This window comes from Umbelopsis ramanniana (assembly GCF_025399195.1).
Source record: "Umbelopsis ramanniana AG unplaced genomic scaffold K450scaffold_80, whole genome shotgun sequence".
Taxonomy (NCBI): domain Eukaryota; kingdom Fungi; phylum Mucoromycota; class Umbelopsidomycetes; order Umbelopsidales; family Umbelopsidaceae; genus Umbelopsis; species Umbelopsis ramanniana.
The window spans coordinates 64,079-76,986 of record NW_026252166.1 but is presented as its reverse complement, the minus strand read 5'-3'; the positions used below and the strand labels follow the sequence as shown (position 1 = coordinate 76,986).

At 42.1% G+C, this 12,908-nt stretch overlaps 5 protein-coding genes across 5 annotated transcripts; 3 read left to right on the top strand and 2 right to left on the bottom strand.

The window, feature by feature from the left end:
* The first annotated feature begins 174 nt into the window (after positions 1–174).
* Positions 175–2,817, top strand: K450DRAFT_260346 (uncharacterized protein). Its single transcript, XM_051592146.1, has 11 exons — positions 175–770; positions 835–1,120; positions 1,188–1,312; positions 1,377–1,431; positions 1,492–1,572; positions 1,637–1,766; positions 1,846–2,038; positions 2,102–2,219; positions 2,296–2,406; positions 2,482–2,615; positions 2,691–2,817. The coding sequence occupies exons 1-11, from the start codon at positions 574–576 to the stop codon at positions 2,707–2,709; spliced, it is 1,449 nt and encodes a 482-aa protein (XP_051440761.1). The 5' UTR covers positions 175–573; the 3' UTR covers positions 2,710–2,817.
* A 2,246-nt stretch (positions 2,818–5,063) lies between these two features.
* On the top strand, positions 5,064–6,486 carry K450DRAFT_260335 (uncharacterized protein). The gene is made up of 3 exons (XM_051592145.1): positions 5,064–5,500; positions 5,603–5,644; positions 5,706–6,486. The coding sequence occupies exons 1-3, from the start codon at positions 5,269–5,271 to the stop codon at positions 6,086–6,088; spliced, it is 657 nt and encodes a 218-aa protein (XP_051440760.1). The 5' UTR covers positions 5,064–5,268; the 3' UTR covers positions 6,089–6,486.
* A 1,794-nt stretch (positions 6,487–8,280) lies between these two features.
* On the top strand, positions 8,281–9,508 carry K450DRAFT_180342 (uncharacterized protein; the record flags this gene model as incomplete). The annotated part of the gene is made up of 4 exons (XM_051584338.1): positions 8,281–8,543; positions 8,629–8,837; positions 8,901–8,988; positions 9,070–9,508. 4 exons carry the CDS (start codon positions 8,281–8,283, stop codon positions 9,506–9,508), a joined length of 999 nt encoding a protein of 332 aa, XP_051440759.1.
* A 173-nt stretch (positions 9,509–9,681) lies between these two features.
* On the bottom strand, positions 9,682–10,053 carry K450DRAFT_260331 (uncharacterized protein). Its single transcript, XM_051592144.1, has one exon. It carries the CDS (start codon positions 9,961–9,963, stop codon positions 9,706–9,708), a length of 258 nt encoding a protein of 85 aa, XP_051440758.1. The 5' UTR covers positions 9,964–10,053; the 3' UTR covers positions 9,682–9,705.
* On the bottom strand, positions 10,054–12,550 carry K450DRAFT_260324 (uncharacterized protein). The gene is made up of 8 exons (XM_051592143.1): positions 12,330–12,550; positions 12,076–12,240; positions 11,937–11,966; positions 11,596–11,877; positions 11,301–11,528; positions 11,006–11,222; positions 10,563–10,928; positions 10,054–10,481 (listed from the first exon to the last, which is right to left on the bottom strand). Exons 1-8 carry the CDS (start codon positions 12,543–12,545, stop codon positions 10,144–10,146), a joined length of 1,842 nt encoding a protein of 613 aa, XP_051440757.1. The 5' UTR covers positions 12,546–12,550; the 3' UTR covers positions 10,054–10,143.
* Positions 12,551–12,908: the final 358 nt, after the last annotated feature.

Sequence of the window (12,908 nt, the reverse complement as noted above, 5' to 3'; positions counted from 1 at the left end):
TCTGTTTCTCCTGCCATGCTTAAGTTACTAATGATTTCGAGAATAAATTTTCAGGCTCTCTGCTCTGATATCGTGATCTTAAATTTATTTTTGTATTGGCGCAAAAAATAAACAGTATGTAGAAAAAATGAGTGTCAAATGAATTCAATACTTCAGCATACTGTACTTTCGGAAGTACAATTTGCAGAATGCGTAGCGTGACCGTAATTCCATGATCAATTTTTGGTCGCGTCCAAGCGCGAATTTTTTGTTCCTCTTAAACGCGGTCGAATGCTGATACCTAATCAACGAAAGGTTTCGAGAGCAGTGTACCTGATCTTCACAAAAAAATATGGACTCCACATTCAGCCTGATGCCTCTCGCTACTTGGAGGAATTGCTTCGGGAAGAGGCAAATGTCAATGATTCTCTTGAAAAGATCGTGAAAATGTACCAAAAGCGTAATGAAGGCATGTATACTCACCAATAATGACATGCTTCTGTAATTCAGCTTAGCTGATTCTAATAATGCTACCGAACTGAAGGAGTGAATGGGATTATCGTTGACAAAGCAAGCATTCAGGATGTTGTAAATATGATACAAGCCGCCACCGCTGCTGCTTCAAGCTCCACCCCTTTTAGTCAACCGGACGAAACTTTGAAAGAAAACTTGAGCCAGATGACCTTGGATGATGAAATAGAGAATATTGATGTTTCACAATATCTGGAAGTGGTAGATGCTTTCTCTATGCCTTCGATGCAGTATGACTATCACCGCAAAGGTTTTGTACAGTAAGTGAATACTATTCCTATGTCAAGAGGTGGTGGCGAAAACTCACCGTTAGTTTGTTGCTAGGTCTTCAGAAAAACCATCTTTGCTTTCAACTTCCGATGCAAAAGGAGACATATACCGAGATCGCTTCAATCTTATCCGACAACGAGTCTTGCGCAATGACAGCTTTCTGCCACCATCACTTCAAATTATAGATAGTGACTCCTATCTCAAGATAACTCCCATCAAATCACTCATAGGGCATGATAATGAACAGTTCCTACTTCTTGGCATGTTGACTCAAATCGAGGAAGGGAAGGTGTATTTGGAGGACAATGATGCCCATGTGGAGTTGGACCTCTCCCGATGTGTAAGTAGCTCTAGGAAGATGTAATCAATATTTGTTTGTATACTGATGAATGAACGTCGGGCCACAGAAAAGTACTGTTGGACTCTTCACCGACAACTGCTTTATTCTTGTCGAAGGTGTCTATGGAGATGATCACATATTTCACGTTGATGAACTTGGATTACCACCGCCTGAGAGCCGCCAGAAAACCACGTTAGTAACGGACAAAGTGAGAATTGGATTAGTGTGGCATTTCTAATATATCCCATTTCAACAGGTCAGTCTTTGGTCATATCGATTTTTTAGGCCTACCACCATTGAATATAGAAGAGGTAAATTCCTACACCTAAAACCAACAAATGCATGCAACTTAACTGAGAACAACAATTTAGAGTGTCTTATTGAGAGAAGAGAAAATGAACACAAATATTTCATTTGTGATAATATCGGACTTATGGTTGGATCAGCCTAAGGTATAGACGATGCCGATGGCTTTTGAACCAATATGGCGATATGACTAACCTTGTTATTCAAAAGATCTTGCGAGCGTTTCGACAAGTTCTTGAGGGTTACTCTCGAACGATCGTACCATTAGCATTTATACTTTCGGGTAACTTTGTCAGCCAGCCACTGATGTTCTCTGGAACAGAATCGACAAAATACAGAGGTAATACAGCCACTTTTTGATTTTCTGCGAGATTTGTTTACATCTTTTACCTGAAGACTAACTAGACTATCCAATTTAGAATCGTTTAATCTGCTGGCAGATACGATTGCCGAGTTTCCCAACTTAGCCTCTCATTCTTATTTCATATTCGTTCCTGGTGCAAATGACCCCTGGGCAGGTAATACCTTACCACGTCCGCCTGTACCAGATTTTTTTACGGCACGGTTAAGGCAGAAGGTCAAGCGAGCAATCTTTACTTCTAACCCAGCAAGGTGAGTAGCGTACTGTACGATGTGAAAGATATTGGCTCTATTATGCTCACTCTCGGGAAACAGGATAAAGTACTGTACGCAGGAAATAGTAGTGTTTCGCGAAGATCTGTTGAATCGGCTGCGTCGAAACACGTTGATACAAGGAGATAATCCGCAAGACGACAGGGATTTGACCAAACCGGTTAGTGGCCAACATTCTTACTAGGTGGCAAACTAGATTGTAGTCGTATCTCATGAATATTGACCTCCTCCTCTAGCTCATTCGCACGATTGTTGATCAAGCACATCTTTGTCCACTGCCACTCTCAATTCGTCCAATTTATTGTGCATATGACCATGCCCTTCGATTATACCCAATGCCGGATGTGGTTAGTGTTCAACTTCTTTGACATAGGGTGAATGCCTACTACCATCGACTAAACTTTTTTTTTTCCGGTCGTCAGCTTATACTTGCAGACCGATGTGATAATTACTCAACCAATTATGAGGGGTGCCACTGCATCAATCCCGGCAGCTTTCCGAACTCAGACTTGAATTGGACAACCTATTACCCAGCCATTCGAGATTCCGAAAGATGGTATGTTGTGCCGCCGTGGTGAAAGTTTTTTGAGGGGACAAGCAACGTAGTCTAACAATTTCTTCAATTACATAGTGCTCTGCCGTCAACGTGATTTAGTTTCTATAATGATGCATTACTACATAACCTCGAATCGAAATGCAAGTTGATAGATATTGTATCTTCGAAAATAAAAACCGACCACCTTAGACCAAACTTTCACACCACTGGATTCTAATTACCATTTCCAATCCTATCTAGAATTCACAGTCAAAATTGACACGTCGTTGCTGTTTTCAAATATTGCTCCAGGTCTAGGTATTTTAATTTTGTTGGATGCCGGTAATTCGCTTTAAAAGCACTAGCACCGACATCAATATAAAGTACGCATCCCGTATTGCTGTCCGCTGGCCACCCTCATGGCGATTACTGCAAGGGTGAAAGGGTGAACAAAACGTGGACGCTATTAGTTAGAGACGGTTTCATATCGATTGACTTAGACGTTAGTGTGGAGAGGAAAGTAAGAAAATCTGGAAGCAGTTTACTGTGATTACTCCTGAAGCTGCCATCAAACGAGCCAGGATCTGCAGCTGCATAGATGGCTTACTTCTTGTAACTTATGGCTGGCAAAAGCATGGACATGTGCAAGGTGACGTAGGCAAATTGGTTCTTGGATGTGTGGATTTCGTGTCGCATAGCAGCGTGATGAAACTCCTGAAAGCATTTATTGGAAGTTTGACCCATACAATCATAGCTTACAAACTGAAGTCACAGACATTATTCACATCAAAATGATAATGTGCACAAAAGACTTTGAATTATGACTTTAGGCGTTATTACTTGTACATAACGCCTGCTGCCTACCTCCAGTGCAGCATTACCTCGAGAAGAATGCCTACCTGTGAATCACACGCAGCCAAGTTTTTGAAAAAGGGATACCATTTTCGTTTATTGCGAAGTGTCATCGCATTTGAATCAAACAAAAGACACGATTATGCGATGAATATGATTCCGTGCTCGTTGTTCCATATTTAATCGATTAGCAAGTGCATAAGTTTTCAATTTTGAGGACAAGTACGTAGGGTGGCAGCTCTCTCGTTTACAAGAGTTTTTCAGGTGGTGGCGTCGAATTTCTGTGGGTTGGATGAAGGGCTTGTTACAATCACGGCATTTTCGCCATGATATTTACCCAAGCTTTTTGCGCCACTGAAACTGTAGAGGAGCGCATGGAGTCCCTGGGTGAGGAATGCGTTAATTATCTCGGACATGAGCATGTACTGCCTCTGTCATATCAAGGTGCTGGGCTACAGCTCGATAGAAACATCTCACAAGACAATATTCACCAAGCCGATTCTCATCTCTATTTTTGTCCAATTGGAGTGAACGGAACTATGTCCAGCATCGCTATTAAGCACCGAGTACGAGCCTTCTAAGCTTCACGTTTACCTCATGGTTCTCCTATGAAATGTCTCCTGGGCTATGATAGCAAAAGATTACTCCTTCTCCGAAAGGAGTCCTTTCTGTTTAAGGGCAGCCAGATTTATTTTGTAGGCGAAATTTTTGTAGGGAGACAGGTTGTCGATGGATTTAGCTCTAACTCCTGCGAATTCTTCTCCTGCTTTAAAATCCAATTGGGTATCTATGCCACCATAGTCCGAAGGTCAAGGAGTCGTTTGATTTTCTCACAGAGCCAATTCGCACTATAATTATCTTAACCTGCAGCAATAATCAAGAATTAGTCGGGTGTGTACATACTTCCTCAGGATCACCATAATTCTTAAAATAAATTACGCACGTAAAATAGAATAGTAGGAGGTTGCGCCTGCATCGCATGTCGCTTTGTAAGTAGTAATAGAGCGGGCTCAACAAGGATGCTGTAAGGAAACGTTCGATTCATGCATTACACATTGCGCATCTGCGACGTGGAATAAGAATAGATTTTCAGCTTTTTGACTTTTCAGGTGATTATGCGTTTACTAGAGGTAGAATTGCATCTGTTATAGAGATGTGGATTAAATTGGTGCTACCCGGTACGGCTAGAAGTGGGCACACATGATAACCTAAAATGGTCTATACAATGGGTTGAGTTGCCGCTGAGATCCGATCGCTGCTGTTGCATGCTCCAAATAATATTTACCCCAACTTCATTCTCTCCACTGTACGCAAATTTTATACAGCAGCAATTATCCTCATAATAACTTGTAACATGATGAAATGATAATGATCTTTATCAAATGTTCTATACATTCAAAACCGTGAGATTGTGATGGAATGCTATACCTACTAGGTATCAAAAATAGATGTCATTATGGAGATCATCGTTCATGTAGGAGAATGAGAAAGGAGTAAGATGGCTTTGTAACTTGGTGTTACGGTCATGGCCACCACAGCAACTCAATTCATTCTCCCTCTTGGTAATAGTCATATTTTTACATATGCCGAAGTGGTTGTCGGGCTGAGGTCAAAACCATATGGATGAGAATAGTACACGATAAAGTGGGCCATCGTACTCTATATAAACTGCCACTTCTTCAGCCAACCATTAATTTGTATCCACTGGTGTTTTTACAATCCTTCAGATTCAACACCCCTCCTCCCCTCACTTCATCTCCACCAACCCATTGCCTCTCCCTTGCAGCAAAACGCACGTACATTCATTATCTAACCGCATAAAATGAAGTTCTCTCTCTGCATTTTCACCTTAATTGCCCTCTGCTTCTTTGCTGCCACCACCAATGCATTGCCTCAGTATTCTTCTGATGTTGTCCTTGGACGTCGTGACATTGAGAAACTGATTCCTGAGCTTGAAAAGAGAAATGGTAAATCATCCCACAAGTGGACCAAGAAACAAATCCCTACTCTTGCTGCCGACATCATGGTTCAAATCAAGGCGAAGGTTAAGGCAAGCATTTTGGTCGATATCACTACCAAGTTCTGTGATGATATCAAGGCTTCTCTCGATATCAACTTGAAAGCACTCCTCGGAATTATCGAGATTGACGATGCCCACATTGCACTTGCTCAAAAGACTGTTGTCAAAGGACTTGATGGTAAGTGATTTTCATTGTAGAAAGATGTGATTCATAGTCTGCCATTCTTACATTATTGTAGTCAAGATCCAAGCTCAGCTTGAAGCCCAGCTGGATGCCCAAGTTTACGCACAAATTGAGGTTGCTTTGACCAAGGCTCTCGGCAGCTCCTGCGATGAGGCCAAACTTCTCAAGGCTTTGTTAGAAATTGATGCCAAACTTGCTGCTCTCCTCAAAGTCAAGCTTCCCAAAATCGCTGCCAATATCGCCGCTGACGTCAAGGCTGCTATAGACGTTGGTATTAAGCACGCCAAAGTCAAAATCCCTCTTTTGCTCGAAGTCGACATTTCCCTGAACGTCGATGTTGCAGTTACTCTCAAAGCTTGCGTAAAGGCTGTCATTTCTGCTTGCGCTGACATTTCCGCCAAGGTTTGGGCCCAAGCCATTGTCAATGCGGTAGTGTAGTCAGGAACATAGAGCCTAAAAGTACTCCACCTTTGTCCTGATAAATCATCCTTCCCAACCTACTCAATCCTACTTCACTCCAATCCATTACACCACCATCCAATTCCTCTTGTATTTTTTTTTTGACTGTGCTCACTACGCTTCCACTCGCTTTATCCCTCCATCCCTTTTTCCCAGAAATTTTAATGTCTCTGCGATTCACGTATTAGTAAATTACAGCTACACTTACTTTTTAAACACTGGCTACTATGTGGGAATTTGTTGGCGAGATTTTATGAACAAATACTGGATATTAGATTCATTCAGTACACTGATCATCCAACGGCAGAAAAAAAAATGCTGAAAGAACATCCAACATACTAAATCAATTACCCGAACAAATTTCCTGCATGCTGAAACGAGTGTTGATGGAAACCATAGACTATATTTACATCGCAATCAAATGATGTCTTTGCTATCGTAAGGTTGGTAAATAGCCCATGTTCCTTGAAGTGACATCATATGAAAAGCCTTTGTACTGCCAAGATAACCACCTAGTAAGTTCATTTACATTAAAGGGTATGTTTCTGCATGTTCTTTGATATACATTCGTAAATTAATGAGTTAAAATGAAAGTTTTAGTGTCAATTTCAGGCACCACAAAATTTTTGAGACACGATCTCCGATCTTTCATCCAGCTTGGTCAGTGTGCGAGTTTCAAAAAGCATCAAGCCAATATGGCTTTAGTACATAACGGTTTAAGATCTGTGCAAGACCCATTTTCTCGAAGTAACTGTAATCTCTTTTTCAATACACTAAACTATAAAACTGTTGTATCGCTGGACTCCACTTCAGGGGTGGCAGTGCCTGCGATCATTGTCAGGAAGTCAGACAATGCCAAGAAACTCCTGCGTAACGCCGCTCATCCGCGCAAATCACGGTGGATGCTGAAAGACCAAGACAATGAATTCTATATTCTGATTCTTCCCAAGCCAAGTTTTGCCAATATACTTGAATTTTCTATAATTAAATGCATGTCGGCTCACCGATATTAGTGATGAATGGAGACGGAAAGACTAGACAGTACCTTTATTGCTTGTAGCAAACAGCCCAAAGTTTTTAGTATTCACAAATAAAATACGATATCTGTATCACAAATGCTTTCGTCCAAGGACCTGGAATTTCCATCTTTTTGCTTCCTCAGCAATGATGTATTCGCCTGAGATTCAATTTATGGCACAATTGCAGTTTGCTGATCAAATTGGCAGCACAGAAACGCCACTGTCGTTGTGTCAACAACCGAACATGTCCATTTGCGGCACGTTTTCCTTGGCTAGTCAGCTATGTGGTTGAAAGCGAAGTAACTTGTAGAGCTACCAAACCACAGGAAATTAGACCATACTTTAATGTTTGTAAGGTGCCTGTTTTCGGTAAGATCAATTCATGGATAATAATATTTTGCGTACACTGAGACTAGGAGACGGACCTGGAAATATTCAAAGGTTGCATAATGCTCGCTGGTAATGTTGCTCAGACTTCTTATATATTTCTTGTCTTGTCTTCACTTTTCTCCTCTCTTTTCTTCTCTCTTTTCCCTCCCTATCGACCAGTGGTACCTTTAATCCGCCATGCCTGCTCAGTTATCTGCGCGGATCCTGATTCTAGCCTTCATAGTTCTGCTATACTGCTCTTCGCTGTTGTTGTTTTCTGGAAGAACCATCAGCTCAACAGAAGCAAGTAGCGACGAAGCTTTGAAGGTGGTTGCTCTTGCCGAAGAAAAGGACCACGAGGTAGTAATCGATGTTAGCACCACCCCAACTCAAGGCAATCAACCAGGCTACGAGTGGGACGGTTATATAGCCCCACCCGGCCTAGACTCAAATAATAAAGACGTTGACCCTGAACTGGACGTTGACAACGAACCGTCCTCTGAAGACAATTTGGCAACTTCATCCGATGATGACCAAGATATACCAAGTTCAAAGCTACCCGAAAACAACTCAGATTTAAACGTCTCAAAAGAAGACAACCCCGCAGCTCCGGCGGAAATTAATGACAAAGAAGAAGCAACCAACGGAGATGATGAAGACGAAGTCTTAGAGTTTGGTGATAGCAGCATTGATGGTGATAAAAGCAAGGATGAGAAAAAAGAAGGTGAAAAATACGCTAATGGTCCCAGCGAAGAAGAAGCTCTCAAAAATCCAAATGATTTTATGCCTTTGGAATTCGATAATAATTTGTGGGAGGCCAATCCACGCCAACTTTCGCTTGAAACAGCGGCCGTTTATCCCGCAAACAAAAAGAAGCCAAGCCCCTATATCAAAGACTACGCAGATTTAAGCGCTGAAACCCACAACTCTTCCCATATAGTGTGTAAAGGCAACAAATGCGAAGAACGAGCGAATGCAGTCATCGTTGTATTATGCCGAAACAGCGAGCTTGTTCCAATGCGACGCACTCTACGAGAATTTGAAGAGTATGCTATTTTTGAGACTGTTTAGCCATCATAAGAACCGATGCAGTTGGCTAACTTTTCTTTTCCTCAATATCATTTTTTTTAGCCGATTTAACCGGAAATACCAATATCCTTACGTCTTTCTCAACGACGAGCCATTCAACAACGAATTCAAGACGTCTATCAAAGCTCTCACCAATTCCAAAGTGATCTTTGGAGATATCAATGAGGAAATGTGGTCCTATCCTGATTTCGTAAACCAAAGTGTGGCAGCAAATCAACTTCAAGATTATCAGGCCCGAGGCGTCATGTATGGTAAGGCCGCACGCAATGTAATTTATTTATACTGCGAACACCCACTGACGTTACTTTTAACAGGTGGAAGTCTCAGCTATCGGCATATGTGCAGATTCAACTCAGGCTTTTTCTACAATCACCCATTGGTTCAGCCATACGAGTATTATTGGTAAGTCAATGGCGAAAAGGCTACTTTTCTTTCGTCAGATATCCCTTAGGAGCATTCAGTATTGACTAGACCTTTTTTAAGGCGAGTTGAACCAGGCGTGCATTTTTATTGCGATTTGGATTACGATCCTTTCCTTTACATGCAAAAGAATGGAAAACAGTATGGTTTCAATATTGCGCTGCAAGAAATTCCAGAGACTATTCCAACATTATGGGACCATACCATGAACTTTGCACATCTCAATCAGTTGAACACTACACTCCTACGCTTCTTTGGAAATCCAATGGATGGCTATAATCTATGCCACTTTTGGAGCAACTTTGAAATTGCTAATCTCAACTTGTGGCGCCGCCCTGAATACCAAGCTTATTTCCATTACTTGGATTCTACAGGCAATTTCTTTTATGAGAGATGGGGAGACGCCATTGTTCATAGTCTTGCAGCTGGTATGTTCCTGAACAAGAGCGAAGTACATTTCTTTGATGATATTGGCTATAAGGTAAGTAGTCTCAAAGACTAAGTTGGCCACATACCCAGCAAATATTAACTTTAATGCATTTCCTTTAGCATGACTCTTTTGCTCACTGTACTGATGACGGCATACATGGAAAGTGCATGTGTCCAGGTAAGGCAAAAATAGCTGAAAAGGAAGTTGTCATCGAACCCTTTTTTAATCATCTCCTACCAAACCATCAGAGGATACACCCAACTTTGACTTCATGTGGGGCTCTTGCTTTTCTGATTGGCATATATATCCTGATACCGGCAAGACGTGGAACTTCTTGGCTGATGGTCGACAGCAGTTGAACAAGGTCGTGATGGCAGGACATCGCGGTCTATCCCACTCCATGCAACCCAAGTCGAAGAAACCAGCAGCATCAACATCATCAACAACCTCACAGTCATAACATGTTTTCGTTCGTTCTTAAAACTCAGATTTGTAAAAGAAAAGCATCCGAGATTGTACCATAGCATATTCCTTTCCTAAGGCTGTTTTGCTTGTTTCCAACATTAGCATTCTATCGCATATTTATTTTCCTTCGTTGGTCTACCAATTACCTGAGACTGAGTCTCATAGTAGTATAATATACAAAGTAACGATAAGAAAAAGGGATGAAAGAAGTCTCTCTGCATTGTTGACCACAATGCATTTTATTACTGCTTAAGACCAATATCCTTTTCTATCAACTGTCCAGCAATAGGATGATAGAAGTCACGGTGTTCCAGGTAGGTGTCTTTGGCAAGCTGAGCACCGTTTTTAGCCTTGTAGAGCAATCTATACAATGGTCGTACGAACTTCATGCGGCCCTGTTCGGTGACGAACTTGACGACCTCGGGATAAATGGGTTCGAAGGAAGTCTGCAAGCAAACTTGTTGCCATCTGAATCGCACATCAGAGTTACGAATAGGAGTGAGATGGTACAACTCGTCCATCTTGGTAATCAAATGATGTGGAAGGGGTTCAGCGTCTGTCAAGCGCTCGAGGAACACGACTATTAAGAGAAAGAAGCGTAATGTGGTTAGAGGGATATCCTAATGACCACCATGAAAGCATAAACACTTGTAATCCTTACTCTTTTGGGCAGCTGTGAAGTTTTCTATATCCTTGGCAGAGAATTGCTTCAGGTCCTTGTCTTCACGAGCAGTATCCCATTTATGAGCGAGCTCGTAGCAGGCGTCTGCCAAAGTAGTGTCAAATTGAGGGTCGACAGGTGGCATACCAGTGCCACGTAGCCAGAGCTCAAAGTCAATAGTGTTGAGCTTATCTACAACTTCCTGGCCATAAGTCTTCCCCATGTAATCATAAAGGAATGTTTTCCATTGCTCAGTGTTGACAGTCTTGGAGGCGAAGTTTTCAACGTATGCCTTCATGTAAGGCTCAAAGATCTTGGGTCCACCAACAACCTTTTCGATATGATAAAGCAAGTTGAATCCCTTTTCTGAATAGAACAGACAGTGTTATAAGAATGATCGCGTTCCATTAGTTTCGATCGTCATGCATACATGAACAACGTACCATAAGGAATGGAGGAGAAGTAGTCATCAGGATCAATGCCAGTAAGGTCGGTGTTGAGGCGAGTAGCGGGTGAGTCAGCGCCAAAAAGCTCAACACTCTCCTTCAAAGCCTTCCAGCCGATAATGGAGCTGAATTGACGTTCAGCTTCACCGTGGATACGGCCAGTAATCTTACGCTCGATAAAGACTGTCCAACCTTCATTAAGCCAGAAGTGCTCCTACAATTGACCAACGAAAAATAGTAAATACAAGAACTCTTCAGCAATATGTCAAGAGTGGGCTAAGCCAAAACCTACCCAGCTTTCAGTAGTGACAAGGTTACCCATCCAGCTATGAGCGATTTCATGAGCAACGACATCAACAGCGCTCTTATCACCAGCGAGGAGAGTAGGAGTGACAAATGTGAGACAGGGATTCTCCATGCCACCGTACGGGAAAGAAGGAGGAAGGACAAGTAGATCATAGCGACCCCATTCATAAGGTGTCAACAATTGCTCACCAGTGGAAATGAATTTCTCGGTATCCTACAAAAGCATTCATTAGCAAGTCTCACATAGTCCCAAATGAGCCATAGCCTAACACAAATCTTACAGCAAATTCCCAAGCGGCAGAATCAATAACCTCGGGCTCGCACCAAACAGTGCTGCGAGGACCAATCTCGCGACCAACAAGGTTGCCGGCAGCAATGGCAATTAGGTATGAAGGAATAGTGGTACGCTGTTCGAATGAATACGCCTTCAAGCCATTTCCAACTTCCTTGACACCAGTATGCAGGGCAGACATGACAACTTGAAGTGGTGAAGTCACAACAGCAGAGTAAGTGAGCTTAATGGAGGGTGAATCTTGGCAAGGGGAGAGGGCTCTAGCATGGATCTGCAGCACAACGACATTAGTGGTAGGTGACGGAAATTTCCCACTCTTCAGCTACTTACGGGCTCGCATTGACTGAAGAGGTAAGGATTCTGTAGAATCAAAGGCCAGAATATTAGATACGATTGGGATTTTAGAATCACTTCGCCGCGCTCTCGGAGAAGATGCTGACAGAAAATTTTTGAAGCCAGAATTATTTACCTGCTTGCCTTCAGTTTGTGATGGCTTCAAGAATTGGATAGCAGTACACTTATCAGTGGTGGAGTAGTCTACACGAAGCTTGAAGGTGGTTCCGGCCTTTTCAATGGTAGGCAGTTCAACGGTCAAAGCAGAACCAAAAGTATCTTGTCTCTCACCAAGCGAGAACTAGTATGAAATATAACAGACATCGAAAATATGAATGAAATTGGCGAGATATTGAGTATCAACAAAAGTGTATTTTCGGGAAAAAATACCTTGACTTCTTTTCCTTCGTATGAAGCTTTAGTCACGTCCAAAAAACTGGAGTCGAGAACAACTTTTTCAACATTGTCTACCAAAGTGATCAAATCCAAGACAACGTAGCCGCTGAGGATCTTCTTCTCAAAGGAAATAGTCCAATCGAGATGCAAGTGAGTTGTCTTCACTTGGCTGATGTTTGATAAGGTGTTAGGTTCGCGAATGCCACACATGGTTGAAAAGGATCTCGTCTGCAGTACTACGAGACCCCAATTTGTGCTTGATGTCCCAGGATCCCGTGACCTTGCTGTGAAGACGCGGCGTTTGAATTGTGGCGCTTGTTGTTACTGGGACTTTGTTTGACCCTGTGTTTCCAAGTCTCAATGCAGTTGTGATGTTTGATGCATGGCCCGATGGCGTATCTGAGAGCGGTTTCGATGAGCATTTTTAAGGAACATGGACATAGAAAAAACCAAAGATTCATAGAAAAATGTTTAAACTTTAATGTACACGTATGCGAAAACGCACTGTTCGGCTTGCCCCATTGGAACACTGGTTCAAAACCGAGAAATCAAAAATTTTCTCCATTACTGAAT

Coding starts and splice junctions, on each gene's coding strand:
- K450DRAFT_260324 (XM_051592143.1), bottom strand. CDS start 12,545: ATGTGTGGCATTCGCGAACCTAACACCTTATCAAACATCAGCCAAGTG. Junction 11,878..11,936: donor TCTTCAGTCAATGCGAGCCC/GTAAGTAGCTGA, acceptor GTTGTGCTGCAG/ATCCATGCTAGAGCCCTCTC. Junction 11,223..11,300: donor TTGTCACTACTGAAAGCTGG/GTAGGTTTTGGC, acceptor GGTCAATTGTAG/GAGCACTTCTGGCTTAATGA.
- K450DRAFT_260331 (XM_051592144.1), bottom strand. CDS start 9,963: ATGCTATGGTACAATCTCGGATGCTTTTCTTTTACAAATCTGAGTTTT.
- K450DRAFT_260346 (XM_051592146.1), top strand. CDS start 574: ATGATACAAGCCGCCACCGCTGCTGCTTCAAGCTCCACCCCTTTTAGT. Junction 1,313..1,376: donor GAGAGCCGCCAGAAAACCAC/GTTAGTAACGGA, acceptor CCATTTCAACAG/GTCAGTCTTTGGTCATATCG. Junction 2,407..2,481: donor TATACCCAATGCCGGATGTG/GTTAGTGTTCAA, acceptor TCCGGTCGTCAG/CTTATACTTGCAGACCGATG.
- K450DRAFT_260335 (XM_051592145.1), top strand. CDS start 5,269: ATGAAGTTCTCTCTCTGCATTTTCACCTTAATTGCCCTCTGCTTCTTT. Junction 5,501..5,602: donor CAAGGCGAAGGTTAAGGCAA/GCATTTTGGTCG, acceptor TTGACGATGCCC/ACATTGCACTTGCTCAAAAG. Junction 5,645..5,705: donor TGTTGTCAAAGGACTTGATG/GTAAGTGATTTT, acceptor ACATTATTGTAG/TCAAGATCCAAGCTCAGCTT.